This window comes from Sitophilus oryzae, unplaced genomic scaffold (assembly GCF_002938485.1).
Source record: "Sitophilus oryzae breed Bouriz unplaced genomic scaffold, Soryzae_2.0 scaffold_1576_pilon_pilon, whole genome shotgun sequence".
Taxonomy (NCBI): domain Eukaryota; kingdom Metazoa; phylum Arthropoda; class Insecta; order Coleoptera; family Curculionidae; genus Sitophilus; species Sitophilus oryzae.
In genome coordinates, this window is record NW_022146254.1 from 9,159,436 (window position 1) to 9,170,281 (window position 10,846).

The 10,846-nt window shown below is 30.0% G+C and overlaps 2 protein-coding genes across 3 annotated transcripts; one reads left to right on the forward strand and one right to left on the reverse strand.

Annotated features, from left to right (window-relative positions):
• The first annotated feature begins 108 nt into the window (after positions 1 to 108).
• On the forward strand, positions 109 to 10,607 carry LOC115879436 (kanadaptin). 2 transcript variants are annotated; one of them, XM_030896268.1, is made up of 11 exons: positions 109 to 456; positions 538 to 760; positions 813 to 954; positions 4,337 to 4,703; positions 5,200 to 5,370; positions 5,482 to 5,636; positions 5,904 to 6,127; positions 6,484 to 6,802; positions 8,222 to 8,402; positions 8,464 to 8,696; positions 9,915 to 10,607. In XM_030896268.1, the coding sequence occupies exons 1-11, from the start codon at positions 207 to 209 to the stop codon at positions 10,452 to 10,454; spliced, it is 2,805 nt and encodes a 934-aa protein (XP_030752128.1). In that variant the 5' UTR covers positions 109 to 206; the 3' UTR covers positions 10,455 to 10,607. The 2 variants fall into 2 exon arrangements, with proteins under 2 accessions (XP_030752128.1, XP_030752129.1); XM_030896269.1 differs by lacking the exons at positions 8,222 to 8,402; positions 8,464 to 8,696.
• LOC115879442 lies at positions 940 to 1,699 on the reverse strand. The gene is made up of 2 exons (XM_030896279.1): positions 1,387 to 1,699; positions 940 to 1,326 (listed from the first exon to the last, which is right to left on the reverse strand). The coding sequence occupies exons 1-2, from the start codon at positions 1,638 to 1,640 to the stop codon at positions 981 to 983; spliced, it is 600 nt and encodes a 199-aa protein (XP_030752139.1). The 5' UTR covers positions 1,641 to 1,699; the 3' UTR covers positions 940 to 980.
• Positions 10,608 to 10,846: the final 239 nt, after the last annotated feature.

A 10,846-nucleotide genomic window follows, 5' to 3' on the forward strand; every position in this document is an offset into this window, starting at 1 on the left:
AATAATAATATGTCATGTGGTGCCATCTATCCACCATGAGATTGTTCCCTGAAGCTTTAGTTTGGTTAGTTTTCTGTATTTCCAGAAGCCGGTTGGTTAACTGTCAAATTTGACGTTTATAACATTTTTTTGTCACTGAGATCTGAAATCAAAAAATAATTTTCTCGCTGTTTTATGGTTTATCTTCGACTTTAATATAAATAATTATGGAACCAGAAGACGGGGAAAATGTTAAGAAGGAAGAAACAACAGTGGAAGAGCAGCCTTTTAAAAAACCCACGTTGTTGATTGGTAAAATCGGTCGATTTCCTAGAAAATTACAATCCTTACCATCTAACAAGACGATTGAAAGTGAATTAAGTGAATTATCAGTAAAACAAACAGAAGCAACTGTTAATATCGAAGAAAATAGTGTAGAGAAAACTACAAGCAATAGTTTAAGTAGTAATCATAAAGGTAAATGTTTATAAACAAACTAAATTTTAAATATATATACTTTTTTATATTATATAAACTTTCTCTGATGTTATAATGCAGATGAGAAGTCTCCAGCTCAACAAGTTGCCGAAAATACATTGCCCTTACCTTATAAAGAACCTGCATGGTCTGGGTTACCTGATAAATATGAAAAGCCATATGTTTTTGAAGTCCTTAAGAATGGCACTATAATAGAAAGAATTGACTTAATGAAGAAGCCGTATTGGGTTTTTGGGAGACTAACTACCTGTGATATTTATATGCAGCATCCTACTATATCTAGGTAAATATATTATTTATGTAATGATGCATTATAGTTGTTGTTTTTCTTCCAGATATCATGCAGTACTTCAGTATAGAAGCATGCAGACAGAGACAGAGCCAGCAGGGTTTTACTTGTATGATTTGGGAAGTACCCACGGTACATTTATGAACGGGAAGAACAAATTAAAACCAAAAATATATGTCCCTATTCGGGTAAGTACTGTATAGAAACGAAATTACTATTCTTTATTTACATTTTCAACATTACATGAGCTATATGTTCCGTTATCTATACAATTTAAAGTTTGAGACACATTTTCGAAAGCCTCCACGTAACTCTTGGTAACTTTTTCTTGTTTTTCTTTGTGTGCACTGATTTGCTTTTGAATTTTCTCGATTTTGTCCTTGATTTCTTCCATGTGTCTTGCCATGTCTTCCTTTGTCTGCAGAGGGTTTTTTTCGGGATCAAAAAAGTCGCCTGGTGTTAGGGATTGTTGCATATCGTAGATTTTCGATTGGTAGGAGAATTTTATGTTTTCAATTCCGTTTTTCATTCGTTGAAGACATTCAGAGCTTTGGCTTAATCTGAAAAATTATTTTTTGTTTATTTTTGATTTTTTAAAATATATTTAAATAATTTTTTACCTCTCCCTGAGTTCCTTGAACTGTGTCTGTATTTCTTGGTGTTTAATGTCAGCAACTTTTTTAATAGTCTGAGTTTTTTCAAAGATATTTTTGATATTCTCAAAGGCCTTGTTACCGACGTTTTCTTTCAATAGATTCTCGGTTTGTGTGTTGAAATCAAACTGGTCTTCGAAATTAGAGATGGAAGATCTGTCTTCATTGTTAATTTTTATTAGATTGTTGCTTTCCTCTTTAAATTGCTTTTTCGATTCCATTTTCTAGCTTTCATGTGTGACAGATAAATTTTTTAGACACGTATTGTTTGCTCAATACCTGGACATGGTTGTCTTGGTATCATGTATCAAGAGGTGTATTCAAAATATTTGGATATTTTTATTCCAAACTTGATTAAAAAAAGCTAACAACTTGATTTTATATGTTTTTATTTAAGTATGTTAGGCAATTATATACAGGAATGTGACTTGTGAGAATACTTATTTTCTGTTTACGTCTGGTTTGTTTATATACAGGGTTATTATTATTCTAAGTTTTGGGTTCGTTGACTATTAGAGCTACAATTTAAAAAATATTTTTTTTTGGATTGAGTGCCCCAGATAAATAAAAAATATCAAAGTTGTTTTTTTTATAAATGGAATACCCTGTATATTATTACATTTTTAGTTTCTATGATTAAAATAAAGGTAAATTTAATTAAGGTTTACCGCACTTTAATCTTACCGTTTTTCAAATATTCACGATTTTGTGAAAATGCAATGACAATTTCAAAGCTTTATTTTTCTAGGCGTATTTAGTTAATTTAATAGTAATTTAAGTTTTTAAACCCAAATATTGTGCTGAAGTTTTTCTATTTACTAAATTTTGTGTTGCAATAGTAAAAATTATACTACCTTGTACAGAGTGTCTAAAAATTCAATTTAAATAATTACTACCTTTAAACGGTAATAACTTCTTTAATTTAAACGGAACACCCTGTACATTTTACATGAATCAGATGCATCTTAATAGAAGATTATTTTCTTTTATCTATGATGCACGATTTAATTGTCTGTCAAATTGTATTATACCATTTTTTACTTATCTCTCCAAGTTTTTGTAGAAAATGCATTTTCTTATAATTTAGACCTCATTTTTCAATATACCCATGGAATATTGACATTTTAGATTTGTTTTTAAAGCAACAAATGTACAAAATGTACAGGTGTTAAAAACGATAATATTGCTAGCGTATTTGTTTACAAAAAAAGCTATTTAAATCTTTGTAAAAGCGTATATCAGTTAAGTATACCGCCATTATTTCCGCTTAAATATTAATTACACTTAATTAATAATTAAATAACAAAAAGCTTAAGTTAAATTTTTGTCAAAATCACACGATTTTTTTTTGAATGATAGGTTATTCTTTCCACAATGTTGCTATACTAACTGTATTTTGATAGGAACCCTTTTTATACTAATACCGGGTGTAGCAATTATAACGTGTTTTTTTAATAAAATTTGTGACACCCTGTAGAGTTGATCAGTTACAGTATCAAGTTAAAATTGAAATCACATTTTAGCCTTATCTTTTTTTTACATTTTATTTTTTTATTTACTCCATTATCTTCCTTATTAGACGAGAAACAACATTTTATAGGATGACATGATTTAATATTGGTTTTAATTAACATTTTTCCATTTTACTCACTAAAGTAAGTAGCAGGCTATGGAAAAACACGGATTACCAGTAAATGACAAATAGAGATGCTAGTTTCTGTGCAAACTTGTATACCATTAGTATCTTTGAGCTGAGTTTGAAGTTTGAAGGGTCCTATCTGTTACGAAACGTTGTCTTAATGTTGAGAGTTTTAAAAAACGTTCCTGAATCGGATTGGTTCTTCGATTCCTGCCTTGTCCCGGCCTGCGACAATCACTCCCAGTATCTCTATACCGTTGTATAACTCGTGAAATGGTTGAGTGAGTTACATTAAGTCGTTCACCAATTCTTCGGTAGCTCCAGCTGCTACTTACTTTAGTGAGTAAAATGGAAAAATGTTAATTAAAACCAATATTAAATCATGTCATCCTATAAAATGTTGTTTCTCGTGTAATAAGGAAGATAAGGGAGTAAATAAAAAAACAAAATGTAAAAAAAAGATAAGGCTAAAATGTGATTTCAATTTTAACTTGATACTGTAACTGATCAACTCTACAGGGTGTCACAAATTTTATTAAAAAAACACGTTATAATTGCTACACCCGATATTAGTATAAAAAGGGTTCCTATCAAAATACAGTTAGTACAGCAACATTGTGGAAAGAATAACCTATCATTCAAAAAAAAATCGTCCAAATCGGATAAGTGGTTTTGACAAAAACTTAACTTAAACTTTTGGTTATTTTTTTGTGGTGCGTTAATTTATTGGGGAAGTGTATTTATATATTTAAATGGACTTAGTTAATAAATTATTCTAAATAAATGTGGATTTGAATCAGAAATCAATATAATAATAAGTTATGAATGTGAACGTCTCTGTTTAAAATAAGCATTCTTCAAAAAATAAAATAAAATTTATAAGGTTTTTACCACACTGTCTAATACACATTCAAAATTCAGTTTTTTTTAGTATTTGGAGGCAATTATTAATCAACGCAAACAGTCAATTAATGTAGTGCTAATACTGGGATCATATTAATTGGTCCTCTTTTACAAATATTTAAAGTTTTTTTTATTTTTTAATGAAATAAGCAAATTATATCGACAGTCCTCAAATGGTCCCATCACTCAGAATTCCTAAAAATCTAATCGTGTGGCTACATGAGGTGAATAACCCTGTATATATTTTATGTAAATTTGTCTGGTACAGTAAATTTTGTCAATTGTAGTTCTTTATTCTGCATAAAGTATCAAGAATAAAAATTTCTGAAGCATTCTCTGTTTACACTCTGTATAATAAGACGTTTCTTCACTCAGGTGGGTCATATGATCAGACTGGGCTGCAGCCAAAGATCCTATATTTTAACAGGCCCAGAAGACGACGAAGAAGAGGAATCAGAGCTCTCTGTCACAGAACTGAAACAATTAAAAGCTCAGAAAATAGCAGAAAGAGAGGAGAAACTAAGAAAAGAAGAGCTAGAGAGGGAAGAAAGGAAGAGGAAAGAAGAAGAGAGAGGCGTGGATTGGGGTTTAGGGGATGACGCTGATGAAAACGAGGATTTATCGGAGAATCCGTACGCCCAAACAAACAACGAAGATTTGTATTTGGACGATCCTAAAAAAGCTTTGAGAGGATTCTTTGAGCGGGAGGGGCTTGATTTAGAGTACGACTGTACAGAGCAAGGTAATATACAGAGTATTTGCCCATGTAAAAATAACATTTATTTTTCATATCAACATAGGTCGATTCTGGTTTGTTTCGTAGCTAAAGTGGATTAAAATTCTTCTTTTTTTCTCGTTTATTATTATTTTCTTCGAGGCTAAAACTGTAAGTGTTATACAGGGTGAGTCTTAATATTCTCAGGGCTGATAGATCTCGATAAAAAAACATATTTTCTCTTTACCGTTTTTCAAATAACTCTAAAATAACCGAGTAATGTTACTTTGAAAATTAAATGATTTTATGCTTAAATTTTGAGTACCACTGAATATTTTTTAGGTTTCTTTCTTGTAAATTTAATCTACTACCTATATTGCCATATTATCAAAAAATTATGGCTTTTAATTCAAAAATTAAAAAAATTTACAAAACATTTTTCAAAAATTCCAAATTTAAAAATACTTGCTGTATACATGTTGTTTCATTTGCCATTATGTTACATTTTCTCTATTTTTTTAAGGTATGGGCCAGTTCCTTTGTAAAGTAGTTCTACCAGTGGACGATGAACTGGGCAAACCGATCGTAGCGGAGGTTCTACACCGTGGCAAAAAAAAGGAAACTGTAGAACAGTGTGCCTTGGAAGCGTGCAGAATATTGGACAGGTTTGGGGTATTGAGACAAGCGACTCATGGTGAGTGAAAGGAATCTTCAGATTTTTATTTATTTTTATTATTTATTTGTTTATTTTTACATTATTTTTTTATTGACAAATTCTCTAAGAAACTTTTCGTTTTTTATGTAGAATCTAGGAAAAGGAAAGCAAGAAATTGGGAAGAAAATGACTTTTATGACAGCGATGAAGATACATTCTTGGACAGAACTGGCACGGTAGAGAAGAAACGCGAAAAACGAATGAAGGCTAAAGAACCAGAAAAAGCGGAAACATACGAGTCCCTGGTAGGTCAAATGAACCATTAAATACTTTTTTATTTTTCTTTTTTTTCTATGAACGAACTTTATTTTTACAGCTGGAAAAGAAAAATCCCTTACAAATTCGATGTTAAATGGATCTCTTTTCTTTGATTTTTCTTAAATTTTATTTTCTTTAATTTTTACTTCTTAATTTTTTTTTCATATAATCTTTTTTTCTTTAATTTTTTTATATTTTTTTAATTTTCATATTTTTTAATTCTTAATTTTTTTAAATGTACCTGTTTTTTACAGCTGGAAAAAGAAAAATCCCTTACAGATTCGATTTCCGAAATTGAGAAGCGTCTTGGAGCGTCTCAGGTGAAAAAAACTCAGAAAAATGAGAATTCTAACGAAGGTGAAGACTCTTTGGACTCATACATGAAAGGATTACAAGAGGAGAAAATAGATAAACACTTGGTATCGAAATTGAAGCTTGATTTGGTTAAGTTCAAGAAAGATCTGGAAAATGTTAAGAGGCAAGTTTTTTTGGCAAACATTTTTCCCAGTTTTTGAAAAATTTTGAAAATAAAAGTTGACGTGCTAATAACTTCATTTAATTAGAATTTGTTTGCGTAATAATCTTAGACAAAGTAATGTAAAAAAAATGAATAAAAAAAAGTAATATAAGAAATATGAAGACACAATAATAAGAAAGAAAATTAATAAAAAAGATTAAAAATTAAAATTAGGACTTTTCAGAACAACCTCTAGCTAAAAATTGTAAATTTTTAGTTACAGGGTGTTTTGAAAATTCTTAACTTAATTATTTCCTTTTTCTTAAAAAGTAAACATCATGTATATGTTTTTTATGATGTTATATTCATTTTATTAGGTTAATTGGAGTGGCTAAACCTGCTACTTTGCCGTCATTGGTGCCGCAGTCCAATCCCCAGCCAAGCACAAGCAAAGTTCCTTCAAAACTACCTTTTATCGGTAAAAGGAAAGGTTTTCATATGAAACCAACTCAAAAAGTTATTGAGGAGGTTAAAGAAACTGTTGCTGTGACTGCTGATGATAATTCAGTTGAACGGTGCGAGTCTGAACACGAAGAAGAGACTGATAAAAGTGAAGAAATTAGAAAAATTGAAGAAGTACCTGAAGTTCCTGTTAACAATAGAGAAGAAGAAGAAACAGTTGATGATAATAATTTGGTAAGTTATTTGAATTCTTTAAATATACTTATTTTTTATTTACTCTTTTTTTACTTTTTTGTTTTTTTTTATTTTTTTTAGTGATTTTACTTGTTTTTTAACTGTGTTTTTACTTATATTTTATTATTTATGGCGATTTTAAGTATCAAAAAAGTGACGTAATTTTTCACTGCTAGAAAAAAAAATCATTACACCTTTTTATTCTATTATGTGGTACATTTTTCTAGCTCTCTAGTCTCTTTTGCAAATTATTTGAATGTCTCTCTAAATATACTTATTTTTATTTATTCTTCTTTAACTTTTTAGTTTGTATTTTGTTAGTGATTTTACTTCTTAGTTTTTTAACTGTGCTTTTACTTATTTTTTATTATTTATAGTGATTTTAAGCATCAAAAAAGTGACGTAATTTTTCACTGCTAGAAAATAAAATCATAAAATTTTATCTTTTATTTTTCTTCATACATCTAATGAATTTCTCAAAGGTTTCTTTGACGCCTTTTTATTCTAGTATATGGTATTTGTCTAGCTCTCTAGCCTCTTTTTTAAATTATTTGAATGGCAAAATAAAAACACTAAATCACCACAATACACCAAAACACTTTTACTTTTACACTGGACGCGCGTTTCACTAACCATATTAGCATCATCAGCAGATGATTATAAACTAACCTTATAGTTTATAATCATCTGCAACTTTGAGTTTATAATCATCTGCTGATGATGCTAACATGGTTAGCGAAACGCGCGTCCAGTGTAAAAGTAAAAGTGTTTTGGTGTATTGTGGTGTGTTTTCTTTTTAACTATTTTTTTTTATTATTTTGTGATCCATTGGATGTATAATGATATTTACATCCAAGGGATTTCCCAATGGTTTCATTGACGCCTTTTTTTTCGATTATATGGTAAATTTGTCTTATGTTTTGTAAATTATTTGAATGCCTCTCTCACAAAATGGTCTTACCATACTTAATTGTTCTATTTATACTGTTTTTAACTATTTTTATTTATTTTCTTATTATTTATAGGGATTTTAACTGTCAAAAAAGTGGGGTAATTTTTTACTACTAGAAAAAAATCATAGTACTTTATCATTAATCCCTCTTTATATATTCACTGGATTTTCCAAAGGGTTCTTTGACGCCTTTTTTTCGGATTATAATGGTACATTGGTCTTTTCTGTTTTGTAGATTATTTGAGTGTGTCTCTCACAAAATGGTATAAAGGTATTTAATTCTTTTATTTACCTTTTTTAAATTTTTGTTATTTTTTATAGCGATCTTAATTATCAAAAAATTAACGTAATTTTTTACTGCTTTTCCTAAGGTTTCTTCGACGCTTTTTTTCCCGACTATATGGTATCTTGTATTTTGTAAATTCGCCTCTGAAGCAAATCAATCATTTATTTATCTATTTTTCTAGAATAATGACGCAAATAACTCAGAAAGCGAAGCTTCTGAGCCAGAATCAGTCTTAGAAATTAATCATTCAAGTAGATACGATCCTGAATTGTTGGAAGTGACATTTATGCGGTCTTTTCACGACACTATGGCTTTCGAAAAATTCGAGACTCTTATGAGAACAGGCTTACCACCATCAGCGAGTAAAACAATTTTTTTAATTTTTTTTTATTTACGTTTTTATTTTTTTATTTCTTTTTCCAGACGTGTTCAGAGAGCCTTTAGAGAAAATTTTAAAGAAACTCAGACGTCTGGCCTCGAACGAAGACCGGCTTCAAGCGGATTGGAGAAGTTTGTCCGCGAAAAAACGTAAAGTATTGAAATTAGTGTCCGATTTTCGCCAATCTACGGATAATAAAACTTTAAAAAAGAAAGTTTCCGTTGAACTAAAGAGGATCATGGACGAACTGGACAACATGACCGAGGAAAAGTTCAAGGTAAAAAAACTAAAATAAAAAAACAAAGATAAAATAAAAAATAATTAAAAAGGTAAATAAAAAAATTAAGTATCTTTAGACCATTTTGAAGACGTGTATCATATAATCGCAAAAAAGGTGTCAAAGGAACCTTGGAAAATCCCTTGGATGGATAAAGAAAGATTAAAGGTGATGAAGTTTTTTTTCTAGTAGTGAAAAATTACGTCACTTTTTTTATTGGTATATACCAGGTGCGCCTCAAAAGTGACTTACCCCTATAATTTAATTATTTTCTCAGATATAAAAACGAGATTTGATATGTTAGTATATATGACATAAATTAGGATTGATTGACGTATTCAGTTGTTATTGTTCACTTCCTGTTTCACCGGAAATGTCTATAACTTTTCCCAACCAAATCTCGTTTTTTTATCTGAAAAAATTAAAAAGTTATAGGTGTGAGCCACTTTTGAGACGCACCCGGTATATACTAAAAATAATTTAAAAAATAAGTTTGTTTAGACCTTTTTTGTGAGAGAGGCATTCACATCATTGACAAAACACAAGACATGTACCATAATATCGAAAAAAAAACAAAGCGTTAAAGAAGCCTTTGAAAAATCCATTGGATGTATAAAAAAGTAATTTTAAGTAGAATAGTAATGAAAAATTGCGTTACTTTTTGATAGTTAAAATCGCTAAAAATAATATCAAAATAAATAGAAAAATAATTTAAAAAAATTAAGTTTCTTTAGACCATTTTGTGAGAGATGATTTACAAAACACAAGACATGTGCCATATAATCGAAAAAAAAGGCGACAAAGAAACCATTAAAAAAGTCATTAGATGTATAAAGAAAGTTTAAAGATGATGAAGTTTTATGATTTTATTTCTAGTAGTGAAAAATCACGTCATTGATAGTTAAAATCACTAAAAATAGTTAAAAGAACTAAGTAAAATAATTAAGTGCCTCTAGACCATGCCCTAAGAGAGGCATAAAAATATTTTACTCAAAAACACAAGATCTTCTGTATTATCGAAAAAAAAGACGTCAAAGAACCCTTTGGAAAATCCATTGGATGTACAAAAAGAGATAAAAGAAGTTTTTCGAATATTTCTTGCGTCGCTTTTTTGTTAGTTAATAAAAAAAAATCAGTATAAATAAAAAATAAAACAGATTAAAGAAAATTTGTAGTCGGTACGTTTGAACTATTTTTTTCTTTTTTTCTTATTTACAGGTGGTAAGAAAGGTGCGAAAAATGGGCGACGTTCTCAAAACCATCTCCCAAACAATAGGAAAAGCTATTAAAGAGTTCCGAAACAGAACACCCGAGGAACAGTGCAATTTGTGCGATGAGGAACCGCAACCCGGAACCAGTTTAGAAACAGAACTACCTGAACTTTCCCGAAAGGAACTCAGCAATTTGAACCACGAAGAACCTAAACCGGGAACCAGTTCAGAATCAGAACCACCGGAAGTCAGCGATTTCTCCGATGAAAAACCGAGACCTGGAACTAGTTTAGAACGAGAACCAGCTGAACTTCCGCGAAAGGAACTCGACGAAGAACCGAGAGCGGGAACTAGTTCGGAACTGGAACCTCCGCGAACCAGGGAAAAGCTAAAGAGAAAAGAAGAGAGGAGGAAGCGTGAGGAGGAGGCTAAGAAACAAAGAGGTTACGAGGAGGATTCCAGGAAAGAAGACTATTGTATGTGGGTACCGCCGAATGATCAGTCTGGAGATGGCAGGACTTCTTTGAACGATAAATTAGGGTACTAGAACATAAAAAACGGACCCCCCTGTATATATTTTTAATCGGTTAATTATTATTTTTTATTTACGTTATTTTTAAATGTTAAAAAATGAGATAGTAAAACTATATAATAAGGTCTTTTTTATTTTTTAAGATTAAAAGAATTCAGATGTGTTTATTATTCTGTAAATGAATAAAAATATTCAACAATTAAATTATTGTTGTTGTTTTATTTACTCTTACATCGTTTTTTTTTAAATTATTCTGTTACCTACGTATTTTTCTTTAAAACATTTATACAGTAGGTGCAAAAATGTTTAATAATAACAAATAAAAGTTAATTTTTATATGTGATGTGTCAACTTGTGATGTCTAACTTTTGACTATGTGTCAATAATTTTGAATAGAGAGACTTTCA

Excerpts from the sequence above, each read along its gene's own strand:
- LOC115879436 (XM_030896268.1), top strand. The coding sequence starts at position 207 with ATGGAACCAGAAGACGGGGAAAATGTTAAGAAGGAAGAAACAACAGTG. Across the intron at positions 457-537 it reads TTTAAGTAGTAATCATAAAG|ATGAGAAGTCTCCAGCTCAA; the intron begins GTAAATGTTTAT and ends GTTATAATGCAG. Across the intron at positions 8,403-8,463 it reads AGGCTTACCACCATCAGCGA|ACGTGTTCAGAGAGCCTTTA; the intron begins GTAAAACAATTT and ends TTCTTTTTCCAG.
- LOC115879442 (XM_030896279.1), bottom strand. The coding sequence starts at position 1,640 with ATGGAATCGAAAAAGCAATTTAAAGAGGAAAGCAACAATCTAATAAAA. Across the intron at positions 1,327-1,386 it reads TTCAAGGAACTCAGGGAGAG|ATTAAGCCAAAGCTCTGAAT; the intron begins GTAAAAAATTAT and ends ATAATTTTTCAG.